General features: G+C 41.4%; 1 protein-coding gene across 1 annotated transcript in view; it reads right to left on the minus strand.

Moving 5' to 3' along the window:
- ARMC2 (armadillo repeat containing 2) overlaps positions 1-21,539 on the minus strand; it is a 104,772-nt gene that overhangs the window by 25,422 nt on the left and 57,811 nt on the right. The window contains exons 10-12 of the mRNA XM_036247742.1: positions 20,301-20,524; positions 3,638-3,783; positions 421-520 (exon numbers count right to left, since the gene is read on the minus strand). Of these exons, the coding sequence (XP_036103635.1) occupies positions 421-520; positions 3,638-3,783; positions 20,301-20,524 (470 nt within the window). The remainder of the gene's footprint in view (positions 1-420; positions 521-3,637; positions 3,784-20,300; positions 20,525-21,539) is intronic.

Raw genomic sequence — 21,539 nt, forward strand, 5'->3', positions numbered from 1 at the left:
TAGAGTTTTTGTTGAAGTGCAGATGGCCAGGCCCCTCCCCACCCATCTGACTCAGTAGGATTGGGGTAGGGTCTGGAAGTAACAAGTGCACCCACACCTCACCCCAAGGGGATTCTCATGTAGGGATCTGCAGATCACTGGGAAGAACGACCCTGTGGTAGTCCCACCCCTCCCTTTCCTAAACCAGGAAACTTCCTACCACATTGATATGTTGTTGAGGCCTTTTCTGTCTCAAACTACTACCCTCTCCAGCTCCTGCAGGTAACCCTGCCTCCTGGGGCAGCCCATTATACATCGATACATTCTATACAAGCGGCAATAGAAACCTTTACATTTAAAACATAAAGTCATTCAACAGGGGCTTACATGAACACACCGTCACAAAGACACACTGGAAAATGAAACGCATGAAGAACTGACCTGCTTCTTCTGGTATTTGTTTATCAGATTCAAAAACAAGGCATAACATCTGGAATAATTGGCCAAGGCAATACAGCAGTCGCGGTAAGTAGTAAGTTTGCTGCAGAAATGCAAAAAACAAAAACAAAAAATCTTGACTATGTACCAGGTTGTTAACAAGTCTCAGTAAATTTTTAGAAAATTTGTGTCTCACAGATCACATTCTCTGATTAGTGAAATTAAATTGGAAATCAATTTAAAAAATACATTAAAAAACATACTCTTGGAAATTCATAAACATAATTTTTGGGTCAAAGAAACATGGAAATAAAAAAAAAAGCACTTGGATATACTACAAATACTACAAAATACTACCAATCAAAATTTGTGGGATGTAGCTAAAGCAGTAGTTAGAAAAAATTATAGCCTTAAGAAGGTTAAAAAGACACGGATTGCGTTTCTAACTAAAACAGTTAGAAGAAAAATATACCCAAGGATAGTAGATAAAGGGGATTAATAAGGATAAGAACAGAAGGAATAAAAGAGAAAACAAACATATGATAAGGCAGATCAATAAATCTATTGGTTCTGCAAACAATAGAAAAAAATTGGCAAGACTGATTAAAAAAAGAGAAACATAAACAATCAAAATTAGGAATGAAAATCAACATTAACAATGAAGAGGCAGTTAAATAATATTTAATGAATTCCAGAGCCAGACTAGCTGGTTTGAATTGCAGCTCTGTGATTTTCCAGCTGTGTGACCCTGGAAGAACTACCAAACCTCTCTGTGCCTCAATTTCCTCATGTGTAAAATGAAGACAATAACAATAGTGCCTATCTTTTAAAGTTGTTATAAGGAGTAAATGAATTAGTATTTGGCAAGTGATTAGACTACTGCCTGGCATGTAGTAGGCACTATAAAATGCTTTGTTAAATAAGAAAAATAAATAAAAGGGGACACAATTAGAGATGCAACAGAGATGGAAAGGATAAGAGGATATTTGGGACAACTTTATATAGTTTGAAAACTTAGATAAAATGAGAAAATCCATATAAAAATATAAATTTTTTTGAAACTGACACAAATAGAAATCGGAAATGTGATTAGGTATGTGACCATTAGAGATTGTGACTCAGTAGTCAACCACACACACACACACACACACGAATAAAATAGCTTTTCAAGAAAACGGTAAGTTTATTTTCACAAATTCTTCTAGAAAAGGGAAAAAGCCAGAATGCTTTCCAATTTATTTTATGAGCTCACATAAACCTGACATGAAAACCAGACAAGGCCAATATGACAAAGGAACAGTACAGGTCAACCTAACTCATGACCATAAATAAAAAAAGTCCTAAACTAAATATTAGTGAAACAAACCTAGCAAAATGTAATGGTTTCACATGAGAAAATATGTTAATGTAATCAACTACATTAATGAATTTAAAAAAGAAAATCCACAGAATCAAAATAGATTGAGGGCAAGCGTTTAAGAAAATTGAGCAGCCATTAGTAGAGAAATTTTTTCCTTAACCTTCCACAGGGTATCTATAAAAACCTACAACCGATATTATTTTCAACTAGTAAAACCACAAAAAATATTTCCTATAAAGTCAGGATAAAGGCAGCAGGCGAAAAAACACTCTCTCAAAGGTACTGGGCATCTTAAGCAATGCGAGAAGGAAGAGGTGGGAATGTGGAAGAAGAGTTGTAATAATTGGGAAAATTTTTTTCTCCAAGAGAATCTATAGATAAACTCTTAAACCTAATAGTCATCAAGATCCCTGGATACTTAATAAGCAAATGTCAATACTATTCATAGACACCAGCAGCAATCTATTAAAAACAATTTTTTAAGAGATTACATTCACAACCACAGCAAAAGCCATGAAGAAATAAATCTAACAAAAAACATGCAAAATACTTTTGGAGAAAACTATGAAATGTTATTAAGAGATATGAAAGAAGATGTCATAAACATTTCTGGATGAAAGGCTCAGTATCATAAAGATGTCAGCCTCCCCCTCTCACCCCGATTACTCTACATCCTCAGTGTAGGTCCATGGAAAACCCCGAAGTTCCTATCATGGACCTTAGCTGATTCTCCAATTCCTAAGGAAGAGAAGAGAAGAATTTGGATTTTTTAAAGGAGAAAAAGAGTGATGGATTCATCTTATCTTATAGCAAGACCAATTAAATCTTGTACCAGTAAAACAGTGTGGTGCTGGTCCAAGGAGCGACCAAACGAATGTCCAGAAACAGCTACAAGTGTGTGGAAGCTTGTGTTTGATTGACTAGGCATTTAAAATCAGTGGAAAAAAGGAGGGTGTGGTCAATACCAGGTGCTGGGACAATTGACTTGCCTCGTGGAAGAAAAATATTAAACGATCCCTACATGCCACCATACATGAAAATACCCCTTTGGATTTACAGTGCTTCGGAATGGGAGTTATAAGTACATAAGTTACAGGACAAAGCTCAGGAAAGTGCCGCTACGAGACCAAAGCTGGAGTCACATTCTCAAACTGGGGTCGATTAGCAATTCAGTCTCCAGGAAGTTTTCCATTTCTTTAAACAACTACAGTACTGTAGTTCAAGAAAGGGCCAGGTCTCTTGAGAAGGATCATTACGTAAAAACACTGGCAAAGAGCAGCGAGGGAGGGAAAATAATGCATAATTTAAAGATGGTTCTGAAATTTGACATCTTGCTTTGAGGCAACCTGGATTCAGATGATTATCACCTCTGCAGTAAGGTGTGAACATGACTAGTTAATGTGGGAACCAAATTTCAGCCCATCAACAAAAATAAAATATACTTCTATTACAAATGGTCGGACTTGCTCAGCAATGGTCCCCTTTTTGAGTTAAAACCCTTAAGTTATGTTCCCAAGTATATCAGAAAGTTTGCCATGTTTTGTGATATAGTTCTGTCTCCAATAAACTAACAGCAATCTTTGTTTGTTTTTGTTAGAACACTAGAATACTCACAACTAACCAAAGAACTAAAGTGACTTACAATCGATGAGTGTAGAATCACATAAGAAATACGTAGGAAATGGAGTCATTAGTTTAAGTTGTTTATTTTAAACTTGGGCCATTAGATTTACATTTGCTGGTAGGTGACATAAGAAGCAAAAATAGGACCTTGCCAGCCACACACACAAATATCAACGATGACCTGAATCCAAGCATGGGCACTTTTGTAAGGCTACTTTGTTTCCTTGGTCTGACTACCTGAATATTCTGGCGATATTAGTGCAGACATCCTTGTCACTCATGTGCTGTCCCATTACCGTGCAGAGCTGGGGAAGGGCACTGATGCTCAGCAACTTACTTCTTGCTAGGGGTGAATCAACCAAGTTTCTCAGGGTAGCAGTCATCTAGGACAAAAGCAATGTTAGTGCCATTTTTTTAAAAACTGGAAAATATAGCAACACTAATCAACACAGCACAATTCATCCCCTAAGTTTCATTGTATCTGTTATGCATCTCCCACCAGAGAACATGGGCCTGGACACAAATAGAATAAAGAAAAACCAAGAAATGAATACAGAGAAAACCTACATTGGTTCAAAGGTAAAGAATGAAATATTCATGTTATTGGTCAATTAGTATACCAAAGCCCCAGGGTTACAGAAATCATCATCGGAGTTTGCCAGCAGCGCTAAGATCTTCAGTTGACTGCGATGTGCCACATCAATTCCCCAGATTAGAAACATCTTGTCCCAGAGTCTTATAAGTAGCGCCAAATAATGCTGTGGTCAAAGAATAGCTAAGGCCCATAGTTTTATTCATTCTCTTCTAAGAGGCAAGTATTGATTTCTTGCAAATTTGTCTTATTTTATAAAAAATGTTCAGGAAAGCTATCGAAAAGTGGAGAAGGTTTAGTAGATCCATAAAACTAACATTGCTGTTATCTAATACTTTTAATTTGCATTGCGATCTGTCCTCATAGGATGGTACAGTCAGGCTACTGGTGAAGAGAGTCAGATCAGGAGTTGGATGGCCTGGTCAAGTCCCAGCCCACCACTCACTAGCTCGGGTTGGTTTGTGAGCCTCCCAGCGCACACTGGTTTGCACAGGCGCAGTGGACGTGGTGATAATTGCCATGGCGTTGGGAGGATGCGATGAGATGAGATGTGGGAATGGCATTGCCACTGCCCACGACCTCATCCCCACCTTGGTTGTGGGACTTCACATCTAAAAGGCAGGAGAGAGATCACTGTCCTTAGAGTCAAATGATGGAGATTCGGGTCCCAAATCTCCTCCTAGTAACGCGGCTGAGACACTCACTCTTTCTCAACTTCCCCATTTCCTCATCTGTGAAAAGGTCATTATGATCCCTGCTTACTTTGCAGGGCGGTTGTTTATCTCAAATGGGAAACTTGTAACAATGCTTTTGTACACTGTAAAGCATTATGTCAATATAAAGCAGTGATTTTCAACTTTTTTCATTTCATGGCACACATAAACTAATTACTAAAATTTTGCCACACACCAAATATATATTTTTCCCAATCTGGCAAAAAAAAAAAAAGAGATAGGTATGATTTTGATTCATTCACACTGGACAGCTATTGTTGTGTTGGCTGTTGTCATTTTTAAAATTTGATAATCTAAGGAAATCTAAGTGTTCATGACTAAACAGTCAGGTGTTGTTTTAAAAATTCTTGCGGTACAGCCACTGCGCCATGGCATTCGGGTTGAAAATTGCTAATATAAAGCATCATTATAGCCACTGTTAATATACTTTAAAAAGCAGTTATTGCTCTGGCCAGTTTGGCTCAGCAATTAGAGGACCAAAGAGTCATGGGTTTGATTGCAGCCAAGGGCACGTACCTCGGTTGTGGTTCGTCCCCAGCCGTGGTCAGTGTTGTGCAGGAGGCAACCAATTGATGTGTCTCTCTCACATCGATGTTTCTCTCTCCCTCCCGCTCAATGTGAAGATAAACAGAAAAGTATCCTTGAGTGAGGATTAAAAAACTTTTAAAAATAAAAATTAAAAGCAGTTAGTATCTTTGATTAATTTTCTTTTGTAATAACAGTAACAAATAGATTTTGTTATAATGTGACTATCTTCAAAGCAGAAAAAAAAATATTTTGCTTCAAATATGTGTGTACAAGTCTTTTGGAGTCAACTGTACATCAATTCAGTAAATGCTTCCCTAAAAGCTTCAGTATCCAAAACATTGGAGGGGAAGCAAACTATGAGAGCAGTCTGCTTACCCACGGATCTACAATGTAGTCTCCTAAGCTAAGGAATGGGTCTTTGTGAAGGCCAACAAACCATTCTAGGCATCCCAGGCCATCACCACCATACAATGGAAAATTGCCATCATCTGAGCCTGGCTGTACCTGTTCTCCTTCTTCAGAGTCAGCCCAGGCACTCGGCTCTACCTGTTCTCCTTCTCCGGAGACAGCCCAGGCCCTCCAGCAAGCGCTGCTGGCTTCCGTCAATCCAAGGAATGCCCCACAAACTCTGCCACTCAGACACCGCAGGCACAGATGCCATGTGAATCCTGACCTGAACCCAGGCAGTCAGAGACTGTGGGAGACTGTGGCACACTCATTCTAACCTTGCACACAGGAACAGTTCCTGTTCCCTGGTCCCCAAGGCTCACAGACTGCCTCCTTGTACTACAGTCATCTTGCTCCCCACATCTAACGTCTAGCAGGACACTGTCAGCAGACAGGACACGTTTTCTTAAGAGCTTTTATTTCCTTGTTTCAACTTCAGTTTTTTCTCCATCAACACTTTTTTTCACCAGTTAGGAAAGATTAAGACAGTTCAAGGTGTTTTGCCCCCGAAATGCAACTTTTACAAATGGCTAAACTCAAGAGTAGAAGCACACATTCACATGTGACATGGCATTAATTTTTAAATCCCTATGCAATTACTGCACTATCACACTGTGTGGAGTGCCCATAGTTCAGTCAAATACGGTACCTGGAATATTTCCACACTTGTAGTTGTGATGCTGATAGAATGACATATGTGAAACATATGCCGCACACTTGAAAAATGCGCAGTAATAGCTCAGTATGACACCGCCATCAGCTCAGTTGCTCAAGTCCCAAACCTCAGAGACACCCCAGAATTCTGCCTTCTGCTTTCTGTCACCCTAAGCTCTGCTGGCTTTTTGTCCACTGCTCTTAAGATTATGTTTCCTGACATAATTTACAAGGTTCTATACAACCTGACTCTTATCAACCCCTCCAACTTCCTCTCATACCACATACAAACTATTTAATAGCAGGTTATTTAATATTATGTCCTATTGTCTGTCTTCTCCTCTATACTAGAAGCATCAGTGAGGGCATATACCTGTCTGTCTTTTCACCACTGTGCCCCCAGACGCAAATACAGTGCCTGGCACATAGTGGGTCCTCAATAAACATTTGTGAATGAAATGAATGGAAAGTGAATACCAACAAAGGAAAGACTTGGGTGTAAACAGAAAGTTTAGGATATGAGAAACCATGGATTGATCAATTTTTCTGAGGTAGATGCATTTTAAAATGGTTTTAAAGGAGAAGAGGAATAAAAATTAATGGATGAAAGAAAAATGGACTTCCTGGAGGGGGGCTGGTCCTCTGTGTATTCTTTACTCTGTCTCATTCAGGTCTAGGCACCTAACATCTTTCTCCTTTTCTCTTGTCACATTGATTAGTCATCTGGTCTACCTCTTCGTTACATCACCAGGTTGCCAGTTCAGTTTAAGCTCACTTCACCCCTTTCCCAAACTCTACAGCTCACTAACCAGGCTTCTTCCAGTCTCTGCTTCATTGGGTTCATCTCCCCACAGTGTCTCCCTGCTACCAGAGGGAGCATCTCAAGAGCCAACCTTCCATGTTCAAAGACCTCCTCTGACCTCTGGTGGCCCATTGGGCAAAATCCCTACCCTAAAGGCTTCACTCTCTAAAGTACAATCCACCCCTCCAAGCTCATCTCCTCCTCCTCCTCCCCATGGTCCAGATTCTGTACCACACACAATGTCCTCATCCTTTCACAATTCCAAGCCTTTGGACAGACCATTGCCTCTGCCCAGAATGTCTTCCTCCATCACACTCCTGCACCCTTCCTCCAACCTGCTCACCTGCTGCTCATTTTCTGGACCAACCTCAGGCTCACTTCTCTGCAAAGATGTTTCAGCGGTCGATCACTTCCTCTTGCAGGTAAAACCATCCTATTCATCCTGCGCTGTACCCGCCACAGAACCACAGATCCTTGTTTCATGCCCCTTCTCTCCCATGATGAGCTCCTGTAGGGTACAAATCACTTCTTGCTCCTCTTACTACTTGGAGGACAATGAACATGTCCATGAAAAGCTGGCTGGATGAAGCACAAAAGAAGGGGGAGAAAGAGGAGAAAGACAGAAGAGGGGGATGAAGGAACAAGGGAGACAGAAAGGGGGGCATTTCTCCTGTAAGGAGCCTCTGGCAAGAAAGTGCCTGGATTAGCGGAGGCCTGGTGGTAAACCGGAGTTTACACCCCTGAGGGAGGAGGATCAGGAGGAGGTCGCCAGGCAGATGCAGCCATGAATCCCCCCATTTTTAGATGGTGGCTGTGAGCCACCAATCTAACTGCAGGGGTGGACGTGGGGTGAATGCTGAGCCCAGTCAAGTGGCTTTTTCTGGGAAAAATGTAAAAAGATCGGTGGGAGGAAAGTCTAGCTAAGTACTGTGGTAACAGTAGAGGCAAATTCCAAGTCAACCCACTTTACTCTTAACCTCCTTCCAACTTTTAACAGAGATAAATTTTCAGAAATCATTAATGAGCCCTGTGCTCTGTAGCAGTCTTTGTTTTCCAGCCTCCAGGAGAGCCCACCCACTGGGCGGGCAGGAGTTCACCCAAGTCCAAGCTTTATGCTTAGAGAAATGTATCTGTTTGTTTCTTAACTTTCTATTCTATTTTATAGTGTTTATAACTCTACTTGGTTATATATGTTTCTGTTTTATTGTAAATAATCTTTTATCATTATTATTATTATTATTCTGCACCCAAGGATATTTTTCCATTGATTTTCAGATAGAGTGGGAGGGAGGGAGAGAGAGAGAGAGAAACATCCATGTTAGAAAGACTCATCGATTGGTTGCCTCCCACATGACCCCGACCAGGGCTGGGGACTGAACCGCAACCGAGGTACCTGCTCTTGCCTGGTATCAACCTGTGACTCTTTGGTCCACAGGCTGACACTTTAGCAGCTGAACCAAACTGGCCAGGGCTGTATATAATCTTTTAAGCTCTCTCAAATACCTTATGACCAAAAAAAAAGTGAAAATTAGATGCCTACACAGAAGCTTGGTTAGTTTCTGCAGGATTTACTGGAACAGTCCCCAACCTCTCAGCTGTCATCTCATCAAGACTTAGCAAACTGAAATACATGCGTTTCGATTCTTATTCTTCCCATCTCCTGATGTGCAACCCCATGGGACAGCTATACTGAGTCATGAGGCAACCAGTGGGAAGAAGAAAAATGAGAAGAATGTGGAAATGATAATCCACAAAGAGGATTAATAAAATGTTAAGTGTCCTTGGTTAGTAGAAGTTATTAGATGATGTCTGGGACAAGATCTGAATTTTTGGTATATGTCAAGGAAGATACGTTCCAGGGTGCTTCTGGTTACTGATCTGCTGGGACAAGGCTGAGCTACCCGGGACAACTTCACGGTGCTCGCTTCTTCTGGGGCAGCTATGTCTCTCCATATTCCCCAGAGTCCTTGACGTAAGTGGTACTAACCCTCCTCCCCTAGTCAGATGTCCAGGTAAAAATGAGTTTGGCAAAGCTGTCCTATCTCACATTGAATTAGTTGAGCCTCAAAGTTTTCAGTCTGCAGTCCGCATTGGGAGGTCCGTTTTAAAGGGGAAAATTATAGTAAGAGGTGCTTAGATCATTTATAGAGGCTCAAACAGCATTTTAATGTAGCACAATTAGAAGGCAAAAGATTTAGCATCTATTTTTTCAAATTGATTATGGGTTCTTAAGTCTCAACTTCAAATTATGTTTTCAATGATTAAGTAATTGAAAAACCTTAGTAAACACAAGAAATTTTAAACTGTGAAGCCCTCCTGATTTAGATCAGTGGACTTAGGAATGACAACACAGGCTCGGCAGGTGTGGCCCCATCCTAGCAGTCTCTGTGTCAGCGGTTCTCAACCTGTGGGTTGCGACCCCTTTGGGGGTCGAACGACCCTTTCACAGGAGTTGCATAAAACATAACAGTAGCAAAATTACAGTTATGAAGTAGCAATGAAAATAATTTTATGGTTGGGGGTCACCACAACATGAGGAACTGTATTAAACGGTCGCGACATTAGGAAGGTTGAGAACCACTGCTCTGTGTACTGGGGTGGGGAGGGTCGGTGGGGAGGGCTGTTGGCCCACCTGAGTTTCCCATACTGCTCATTCCCCCAGTAGACGACCCTCTCTGCCCTTTGCCCTATTCATCCGCTAGAGTCCCGTTCCCAGGGAACTCACCAGATCATGCCCCAGGAGGCACGGAAGCTCACAGCTCACCATAGAACTTCTGTTTGGGTGCATCAGAAGTTCAGAAGTCTTTCTGGCTAGACCAGGAACTTCACCATTCGTTTTTATTGGAGAAATATTTTCCCAATAATAATTAAAAAAAAACACCAAAAAAACAAAAAACACATTCCTAGTGCCCAGTGATGGCACTACCGTGCATTCCAGCCATTTGCCCCAATTTAAGTTTAGAAATTACCAGTTTCAGTAATAACTGAATCTGTTCAAAATGTTAATAAAGTTTTTGTTGCATGGTAAAAAAACAAACAAACAAACAAAAAAAAACAACAACCAAAAAACAGCTTTCAAAGAAATCTTTGGAACATAATGTAATTGAAAACTGTACCATTAATAGTTTGAAAGGAATTTTTCTTCCTCTACCAAAGTTAGCATCAAGATTCAGTTTTTGTTGTTAATCCTCACCCAAGGATATTGTTCCACTGATTCTCAGATAGAGTGGAAGGGAAGGAGGGAGAAAGAAACATCAATGTGAAAGAGACACATCGGTTGGTTGCCTTCTGCGCAACACTGACCAGGGCCAGGGATTGAACCTGCAACCCAGGTGTGTGCCCTTGACCGGGAATTGAACCCTCAACTCTTTGGTCTGTGGGCTGATGCTCTAACTGTGAGCCAAACTGGCCAGGGCAAGATTCAATTTTATTTCTTTTTATACTTCGAATGCTAGTATGAAAAGGATTTGGGCAGCTACTTTTTGGTTTATAAAGCTATCTCATGCTCTTGATCTCATTTGCTCCCTAAACCAACCCCAGGAGGCTGGCAGTGAACCTCACTTTTCAGATGAGGAAACTGAAGCCCAGTACATTCACCAGTGACCAGGTAGGTGGGCATTCCGGTCTCTGACTTATTGTCTGTTGTCTTCCCCACTCCATTTGGTTGTCTCTAAAAGCATTTTATTTTCTCAATCATCTGGAATATCCATAACCAAAATCCCTCGAGCTTTATCTCAACTTAATTGCCAACTGCAAAATGTTTCACTTCCCGCTGATGATGTGAAAGGATAAACAGAGCAGCCAGAGACCACAGTGTCAAATGATTTAAGACCAAAGCCACACCATTCTCCAACCTCAATAAAACCATCTCCTTCTATTAATAAAAGCACACTCATTTTTTTTGGATGTGTGCCCAATTGAGACCACATATATGCCTATGTGGTAATCCAAGAAGTTTCATATTGTCTCATATATGATTAGGTCTGGCTGAGACAAAAGAAACCAGTGACAAGATGCTGCCATATCACAGATACCCAAAATTCCGGAGCAGTGTTACAATATATGCGTATGAAAGTAACGTTCATTCATAATCTCCGATGATGCGCGGTGCCTGACCATGGTGCCTGTTTGGCACATTCCTTCGGTGGGTGTCCTGCGTCAGCAGGAAGTGGTTCTGTCCGCCTCAAACCCTCAGTGTCCTACTTTGAGACTCTACTTAACATCTGCCTGTTTATCATTATCGTCCATTTATTGTCCCTATATCAGTTAGCTTGGTAAAATGAGGAGGTAGCTGATTCTTCTAGCTGCGGCTATTATGTGCATCGGTATAGCTGGAATTCTGAATGTCACATACACCATATAGAATGCCAGTGCAGTGAAAATAAGGAAAATGAGTCTGAAAAGGCAATGATAAGAACTACCAAATAATAACATGGATTTTCACAATGACATGTCAAAGTCAGTGATGTCTCTGTACTGCCACATTGATATGCCTACAAGGAAGAGATGAGGCTGAAGCCGATACGACAGCAATGGAAAGCAAATAGCTTTCCTAGAAACAGCAGGAGTAGGAACACTTACTTCCCACTCTTGATGTTCCTTTCTTTAGCGTCATACTGCTGGCCACTCTCCACCTCTTACTTCCTGTGGATGAGCACAGGGTGTTCTCTGGTCCTCCAGGGGCGGCAGCAGCATGTGACTAGGTGGCCAAATCTAATTTGGGGGTTCAGGATTAGAAAGCGTGCCCGCCCCAGCTTAAGTTACAATCCTTCAACCATGGTAATAACTTTCTCTCCTAGCCGGCCCCGGTCCCCCACACCACCTGCCTTAGTTTTTCTCTTATTTCCAAGGTCAAAACCCCAGGCATTACATGTTTGGGGCCTCTGAGTCTCCCCAAATCTTCAGACATGTTGTCTCTGGAGAATCGGAGGTAAAGTAGGTTGCCTTTCTAAAGTGTAGCTCCTTCCTAAGCAAGGCAAGAGTTAGGCTCTGACTGCCTAGTCTCTCATGCCAATGGGGTGAGTACTGGTTAGTTACACTACTGGGTATCCTTATAGGGATACAGAAAATTTCATAAGTAGAAAACAGCTGTCCCCTTCCCACTAACACATACCTCATTAAAAAATCAGCAAGCCTAGCCCTGATCAGTTTGGCTCAACGGGTAGAGTGTCAGCCCCCCCCACAGAAGGGTTGCAGGTTTGGTCCCCAGTCCTGGTCAGGGTCATGTGGGAGGCAGCCAATCGATGTGTCCCTCTCATCTCTCTCTCTCTCTCTCTCTCTCTCTCTCTCTCTCTCTCTCTCTTTCTCTCTCTCTCCATCCCTCTCTTCCTCCCTTCCACTTTATCTAAAAATCAATGGGAAAATATCCTTGGGTGAGGATTAACCAAAAAAATAATAAAAAAAAATTAGTGAACCTAATAGCCAATACCGGAGATTGTGACCAAAGAAAAAAATTTCATTTAATCGCAAAAACAATATGCTAATAAACAAAATAAGTCAGACATAGTGCTCTAGTTAGCTGTACTGTGCCCTATCAACGTCCTTGTCTTAGTAATGGGCTATCTTTATGTACGATGTCACCACTGGGAGAGGCTGGGCGATGGGCACACAGGACTCTCTGTACTATTTTTGCAACATCTTCTGAATCTATACTTAGTTCAAAATAAAAATTTTAAAAAGGCAGACACCAAAAAGTACACACTGTACATTCCATTTATATTAAATTCTAGAACAGCAGAGCTGATCTATGATAAAAGGGATTAGAAAAACGGTTCCCTCTAGCGGGGGTGGGTAGGAGGGGGGATTCGCTGGCCAGCGGTGGGAGGACATTTCGGAGAAATCTTCTGCCTCTTGATAGGGGTGTGGATTACATGGCTGGATGCTTTTGTCAAAACTCAGCAAACATCAGATCTGAGTATTTTACTGGATTGTAATAAATTATATACCCCAATGAAAGCAATTCGAAAATAAATGGCCTCATCTGCTGCTTCCTATTGAAGCAAATCTTCAAAAGAAATGCTTTAAAAATATTTTTTTCTGTTTACTCATCCAATCTCCAACAAAATCATCTGTATGGGTTTATAAGGAATATAATAACAGGCATATTTGCTTCCATTTTATAGGCAGGCAGTTTATTTCCTCCAAAACCCAGAGCAAGTTTCCGTGAGGGAGCAGTTGCTGCCTTGGTCCTGGGGTCCTGGTCTGGGAGGGCGGCTTCCCACAGGCAGGGTTAAGCCAGAGAACGGACGTGAACATACTTTCCAGCTTAGGTGTGCATGCTCATAACAGCTAACCACCTAACACACATTTGTTCATCTTTACATTTTAAACTATTAAATATAACTAAAGCAAAATGTAAATGACCTCAACCACGTCGGTACAATCCTTAATTACTAACATAATTTAAATCACTGCTTAATTGAGTCCCCAGACTTCAGCCAAAGGCCTCTCTCAAATCCCCCAAATTCGTGAAGCAGAGAATGACTGGCTCAGAGAACTTGGGGTTCATTGTCTACCAGAATCCTGTGCTGCCGACGTGCGACGCCCTTCGGACTTTGTTTTCTCTTCAGCGATCTTCTCCATGTAGCTTGTCAAAGCCAGGAAAACGCAAGCGGTCCAAGATTTGAAATCCATCGCTAACTCCATCATTTAATTTCTTGCGATTGATTTTTTTTTTTCTTATCAGAAGTGGCTCTTTGAAACCTTAACTTGTAGCAATTCTGATCTTGGTTTAATACATTCCTGCTGAGTACCAACTCTTTGCCTTAGCCAACTGCCCTCTGAGCCAGGCCCAGCTGGTCCCTTAGAGACCAGGGAGGCTCGGGGGGGAGCACTGCCCGTGTCAGGGCTGAGGTGCCAGCTCGGGCTGCAGGCTCGAGTCTGGGTGCTGGTGTCCCGAGCCCTGTCCCAACACCAGGACACACCAAATGGACCATCAGCACTTTGTTTTTTTAATCCTCACCCGAGGATATTTTTCCATTTATCTTCAGATAGAGAGGGAGGAAGGGGGAGAAGGAGAGAGAGAGAGAGAGAAACATCGATGTGAGAGAGACACATCTACTGGTTGCGGGGACCCGAACGGCAACCAAGGTATGAGCCCTTGACCGAAATTGAACCCTCCACTCATTGGTTCGTGGGCTGATGCTCCAACCTCTGAGCCAAAACGGCTAGGGCACCATCAGCACTTTTGTTTGTTTTTTATCTATCCTCACCCGAGGACATTTTGCATTCATCTTCAGACAGAGTGGGAGGGAGAAGGAGGGGAGGGAGAAATAGAAACATCAATGTGAGAGAGACACATTGAGTGGTTGCCACTCACAAGACCCAACTGGGGCTCGGGGACAAAGTGCAACCGAGGTACGTGCCCTTAGCGGGAACCGAACCCGGATCTCTCTGGTCCGCGCGCCGATGCTCTAACCGCTGAGCCAAACCAGCCAGGACACCATCAGCACTTTTAAAGATGATGCAGGGAAGGAGTGGAACACAGAATACAAGAGTGAATTCAGGTCAGCCAGAGTGGAGAGTTGGGCTTTGGAATTTTTAAAAGACTCAACTACATCAAACATCTTTTAATTTAAAACTACAGAGATACAGAAATCATGTAAGATATAAAGGGAGTGTGAACCATCACAACATGACCCTACCCCACCTGCCTCCTCCACTGCTCCATACAAAGTAGCAGAAAATCGCAGATGACATGATACTGATACAGAGAACCCTAAAGATTCCACCGAAAACTCCTGGAACTGAAAACAAACTCAGTAAAGTCGCAGGATACAAAATACATTTCCAGAAATCAGCTGCATTTTTATACACCGATAATGAACTATCAGAAAGGGAAACTAACATAAATAATTTTGAATGTAAACTGTAACTAAAAAAATTTAAAATAAAAGGTAGCAGAATTCCTCTTCCTGTGTGCTCTTCACAGCATTTCGAAGCTGACCAATCCTCACTTTTCAAACCTCTACTCTCTCGTACATCGCCATCCTTTCTTAACTTTCTGGTCACTTCTTTTTTCTCTTCCCATTTCCCAAACTGTGGCCATGTTCCAGTGTCTGTCCCCAGCCCTCCTCTATGCTCTTTCTATCCTCTCCCCTCGAGTACCCTCATTGTCTTTCTTAACTTCAGCTGTCACCTGCATGTTGATGACACTAAATCTGTTTCTTAGCTTTACTTTCTCTGCTAAGCATCCGCTGGCATCTCGGATTTCCTCCCAGACAGTCCCACTTGGCCATTCTGCTGGCACATTCAAGTTTTTATTAAGACTAAGTGCATTTTCCCCTTCTGTCCTCTCACCAAATCAGTTCCTTGAATAATTCTCTAATTTCTAACAATAATATCACTTTCTAAATCATCCAGGCTCAAGCTATCTGAGTCATCTCTCTTTGTTTAATTCATGCTTCTTGTCCCCAAACTCAAGCCCAAGTGAAGGAATGGAAGGAGGATGGCAAAGGGGTGGGGTGGGGGGCCAGCCCTGACCTTCCTGAGAAACCCCCACTCGGGGAAAGGAAGACCATGGCCCCGGAGATGGCTTGAGTGAGGAGGGGGCACGATTCAGATTCGACGGACCCTCGGCAGAGCCTGCTGGCTCGGAGAAGTGAAACAGGCGTGAGGGGCAACAGCAGCCACGCTGTCTGGGGTGCTGCGGGGCAGTTTTAACTTCAAAAATGTATCAGGAGCAGGGGAAGAATGTACTTGTCTAAGGACTGGATTCAAAATCAAATGGGTCAGGCTGTAAAGAACAAATGGTTGGGAATACAAAGGAATAATAAAAATATCGGAATGTTCTGGGTTTTAATAGTTACATTATATACCTATAAATGACCCAACTATAAATGTACCCAGAGACTTTCTTCAGTTACAGTAAAGCAGCTTTATACGTGATGTTCTCAAAAGATAAGAGGCCAAATGAGGTGCCAGGGGAACTTGGTGTTGGTTGTGATTATGATGTATACAGAGGGCTGTTCTCTAGTTCCCAGAAAGGGGGCAGGGTGGGGACCACACAGACTTTCTGATGGAGGGGACTGCAGCAAACCTCGGTTCCTGTGTTGTGCCTTTGGATCGTTGGCCTTTACAAATCAGAGATGAACCCTAACACCTCGTGATAACCCATTCCAGATCAATGAAGACAAATCTCTATGTCCGTCGTTGGTTGCCTCTTTGGGTCATGCCATTTATTACACTTAGGGGGCCTTGCTTTTTACCTGGCCCATGTTTCTCTCTTTCCAGGTTTCAGAGAGCTCTCTCTAAATTCTAGTATTCTGGAATTTCATGAACATGCAGTTTAATCTTGACTCTTACGATTTGACACTCACTCCTGCCTCTGGTGTAGCCAGACCGGAAGCATCAATGCTTGCACTGGGTCCCAGGTGGTGGCCTCTCAGTTCCTCTGAGCATCAGCAATCATCCTCTCAACCTTCTTAAAATGCTACGAGACACCTGACAGCTAGAACTGAATGCAGCACTGAGGCGTGGAAGCGCCATGGCTTCGTGGGAGAATAAGGCATCGGAACACTGTCACCTGCACACACGATGGCAGCTGCCTTGTCCTTCACGACCTCACTCAGCACCCAGAACGCCCCTGGCACAGAGCAGCCACTCCACCAACATTGTGTAACCAGTGTCTCTTGGTGACAGCCACACCGTGCTAAACACTTATGTATACATAAGAAAGAACACAAAGAAAACCTTCAAAACCCAACACTTCAGTATTTGTCCTCTAAGCACCATCAGCCCACATGCTGTGGAGAAACTTTTCTTTCACACCCATTCTTTGACCTCTTTCCTTTAACTCCCTGTATAATAAGATTAAAATCTAATAACTGCAGCAAAGCCCCCTAATTGGGGCTTGTGTATGTGAGATCTTAGCTCTCCAATCTGTCCGTAACCCAGGCACGTCCTCCTTCCATGACTTTTCAGCTTTTGGTCTTGATCAGTTTAACATCTTGTGCACATTCGTCTTCCTGCACGCTGCTCTCACTTGCTCCTTCCCACGAACCGACCTCTGATTGCTCCCTGCTGCTCCAGGTCCACACTCCGTAGCCTGGTATTCGAGACCCAGGACGGTAGCCTCTGAATGTCACCTGGACAGACACACTTCTTCGTCCCCCAAACTTGTCCCTTTTCCTTTGTCCAAATCCTACACAACTTTCAGGATCCAGCTTCAGGTGTTTTCCCTTCATTCACTGGCCTTCAATGTTCCTGCTTTAGGAAAACAGGATGACTCTAGCGCTCTGCCAGATGCTAGAATGTACAGTTTTATAACAGGAGGTCCCCCAAAAGTACACTGAAGCGACTGAGGCTCTCTAGGCTGAAAGTCATAAAGGACAGGAAGTCCTGGCCGTCCAAAGTTGCCGGCCTTTATCTTTTCTGACTTGCCATGTTCTCTCTGGATTACAGACCACGAGTAATTTATTTTTTCAATTAGACAATTACCAGGTTCTGAAAGCTGGTGTAAACAAACAATTCTGCATGTGGCCAGGTCTGTGTGGTTGACTGTGCACATGAGCAGGCTGGTCAAAGCCAGTCAGTGTTCCACACTCACAGAGTAGAGATTTTCATCTGCTCTTGGAGTAAAGTTCCGTTGCTTACATTGCATCATTCATATGATACAAAACAGCTTTTCTTTGTTTTAATTATACACATATGAGGGAATGTCCAGTTCAGGGGATTCTGCAAATGAAACAGACTGAACACTATCTCCTTCCCCCCAACTCTGTAAACACACATGTAGTGGCAGTGTATGTTGATGCAGATGGCACTGTGGACCACAGCAGGAGCAGGGCTCCACTTTGCTCATGGGATGAGGGTGTGGGGTGCTGACTGCTCCAGGTTGCGGACTCAGGTCGTGTGAGCCGCAGGTCCTCAGCAGGTCCAGAGGAAGGCTTTGGAGACAGTGACAGTGCCTGGTGACAGGTGGTGGGCAGTGAGGAGGAAGTAACTATAGTGCCCCGTGCCATAACACTCTAGAGGGGTACGTGGATGGCAGGAAAGGAAAGGGGCATCTGACCTAGTGAGCTGAGGCGAGAGAAAAAGTAAAAAAAAGAGAAACACAGGGAGAAAAACACTGTACCTACTGACATACCAAAGGTCCTAGTTCTTGATTTGATATATTTTTGGTCACAATAATACTCAATGCTTCTATATACCAACTGATGTTTTTTATATATTATATAGTTATATATTCTAGTATATAAAAATAAATATAAGTATAAATAAATTTATATATTTAATTTATAAACTATGTAAATATATTTATATCTATATAGTAAAACATATAATTTTATATATAAAAATAGGTTTTAAAGAGCTTTTTTAAACCAGGCTATCTATCTATGTATCCATCCACAGATATAATATCGATCTTTATATATGAGTATAGACATATAGTTTATATATAGAGATACAGAATTATAGTCTACTGTATATCTATATATACACATATGTAGAGAGAGTCTGGTTTTAAATACCTCTGTCCAATGCATTTTATATATCGACATATATAAATATTGATATTTTACCATTATGATTTATTTGATTATATAAATATATATACATGTACATACATAAATGGGTTGAAAGATTTTTTTTTTAACTAGATAAGAATTCCAGAAGCTATTGCATAAACACTGAAAACAGAGTGAATATCTCAACAGGAGGATGGCTGGTGATTTGAGGCAGAGCCTGGTCATAGACTATAATGCTGCCATTAAAAGAACAAAACAACTATAGAATTGACTCAAGGGCTTTTACTATTGTTAAAAGAGAAAAGAGAAGTACATTCCTACACTATCTTTGAAACCCTACAAGTGCATTAAAAGGTGCTGAGCACATCAGTGTGAACAGAGTTGGCTAACTCGGTGGACCAGAAGGAGAAACAAGGAGGGAAAATGATGGAAAACAAACAAAAACAACTATTAAAAATAACAGGTTCCACAATAAAATAAAAACCACAAGAATTACATAAAATTATACATATGTAAGCATATATGTGAATAAAAATGCTTGGAAGAATGGTTACTAAAATGTTACAGGGAGAAAATATCTCAGGGAGAAAATAAGAGCTGTTTTATTTTTGCACTCTTCCTTATACTTTTTTGCATTTTCACAAAAAGCATAATTATATAACCAAAATAACTATTCATTGAGAGAAAGTTTGAACAAGTCAATGGCACTGGCAGCATGAAAATCGTGTTTCTTACGTCTCCCTAGTCAAAAGATGGCACATCCAGTAGAGTCTTCAATCATTCGTGACTAAAAGAGGTTTGCACAATCTTTCTCAAAAATGGAGACAGACCACAAGTCCAAAATTAATAATCATCATAAACACTTCAAGCATCTTTATACCAGGGCCTAAATCTAATTTTTAACACACTTTCCCAAAGGCTTCAAGCGCTCTGAGTGCTTCATCAATCCTCATTAATTGACAAGCACATTTCAAACCTCATGAATTATTACATCGAAGATGCTATTATCTGACATACAAATGCTATTAAAGAGTAAAATCTCATCTCAAAAAGAATATGAGAGTTGAAGCAGCTCCAATGAAAATAATTTAACTATGAAATTTAATCTGCCACAAAAGAAGCAATAAAACTCTAACACATAACACATTTTTTTCTTCCTGCCCTGGTCACATTAAATATATTGTCTTGTTACCTTCGTTCCTGTAGTCTCGGGCCTGCGTGTCATCTACACACCCCCTCAACAACTGTCCACTCAGTATCATTAACTTTTTTTTTTTATTGTAGATATAACATTCATGACATTTGCTACCAATCATCATGAACGATCTCCGTAAAATTATAATTCTGATTGTAATGTGCAACTGTTTTGCGGAGAGGTGCTTCTTTTTCATGCCTCCAGGCCTTCTTTCTCTGCAGGGCAGTGGACAATTTGCCGGCCAGCTGTGTGGGCAGCGGGTCCATGAAAAGACATGGAATAGCCCTTCCGGGGAAATGGGCACACACAGGGAGCAGGTGGGATGGTGCCTACTGCCCTTGATCCCCAAGGACAGGCACCCCTGCCTGGCTGCAGGCAACAGGGCACCTGCTACCTGTTACATTCACCTGGCAAGTAACTGTTACTAGGTACCATGAAAACTAATTTCCCACAGCTCATCTTTTCAAGTGAAATACTTACTTGGACTAATAAGTGGCCTGAATTAGGCAAACATGCACCACATTTGTCGGTGTTCTCAGTGATTTGTTTTATCAGATTCATCAATATTTCCACAGCGCCTTTGCTGATCATTTCATGAAGAAATCCTGAATTTCCAGAAATGAATTTGATAGCCCCCATGCAGTATAGAAAAGCTTCAGTGTTAGTCTGCAGGTCTTCGCTTCTCAGGACTTCCAATAACAATTCTGTCAAAAAGATGGATTATTACAAGTGTATGATTAAAACAGCTGGAGAGAGATATATTACAGTCTGTGTGTGAACATCAAACACAATTTGTGGAATGTTTGTCAGAACCTACAGTGGAATTCTTGTCATAGGTTACTGAGTGGTATAGAGAGGAAAGCCTACTTTTAGCTGAATCTTTGTAATAGTAAAGACAGTGAAATGATGGGATTATAGTATATAAATAAGAAAGTGTTCTTTAAATGCCATTCCTTGTTGCTTACTGGCATTTACCAATCTTATTTTTGGTTACGAACATTTTGAGTTACTATAGAATAACTAATTATTAAAGTTACACTTAAACAAACCATTAAGAATATGCCAGTTGCTGTATGACTGGGAAATTAATCAAGATAGAACCTATAAAAAATCTCAGTCATAGAAAGGAATGCTTCAACTGTAACATCCACCCTTCCCCAAGTCAACTTAAAAACATCCATCCAAAAACATGCAGCTACTGGGTTTTAGGAGGCAATTCTGATGAGGCGGACAATGACTAGGTCACATTTTATTTTATTAATATCAGTGTGATCATTTGCCAGAATCTTTGTTTTTAGTCTATAATTCTCAATGAGCGGATTCAGTGTTTGACATTTCTTTCAGTACTGGGCTTGTCCCTGCCCGCTGGGTAAAAAACAAATGAAGACCATGTATCCTATGTTGCAAAAAGAGGACTCAAAATATTTTCCATGCTGTCTTCTTTTAGATCAGCAATACTGTTTCATAAAAGACTTCTATTTAGGTAACTATTAAAGCATCTTAATTATTTAAGGGCACATCAAGAATTAGACCTTATTAGCTAGGTAGTTAGAATGTAGTAAAATGTCCCTATCTACATATTTGAAACACATTTGAGATACTTTGATGTCAAATTTCTACAACAGTTATAGATGCCTTCCAAGTTTTAGTCATTCCTATATATCAAAAGACAATGTCAATTGTGGCAAATACTATTAAATATGTTTCTTTCTAACAGTA

This window comes from Molossus molossus, unplaced genomic scaffold (assembly GCF_014108415.1).
Source record: "Molossus molossus isolate mMolMol1 unplaced genomic scaffold, mMolMol1.p scaffold_m16_p_8, whole genome shotgun sequence".
NCBI lineage: Eukaryota > Metazoa > Chordata > Mammalia > Chiroptera > Molossidae > Molossus > Molossus molossus.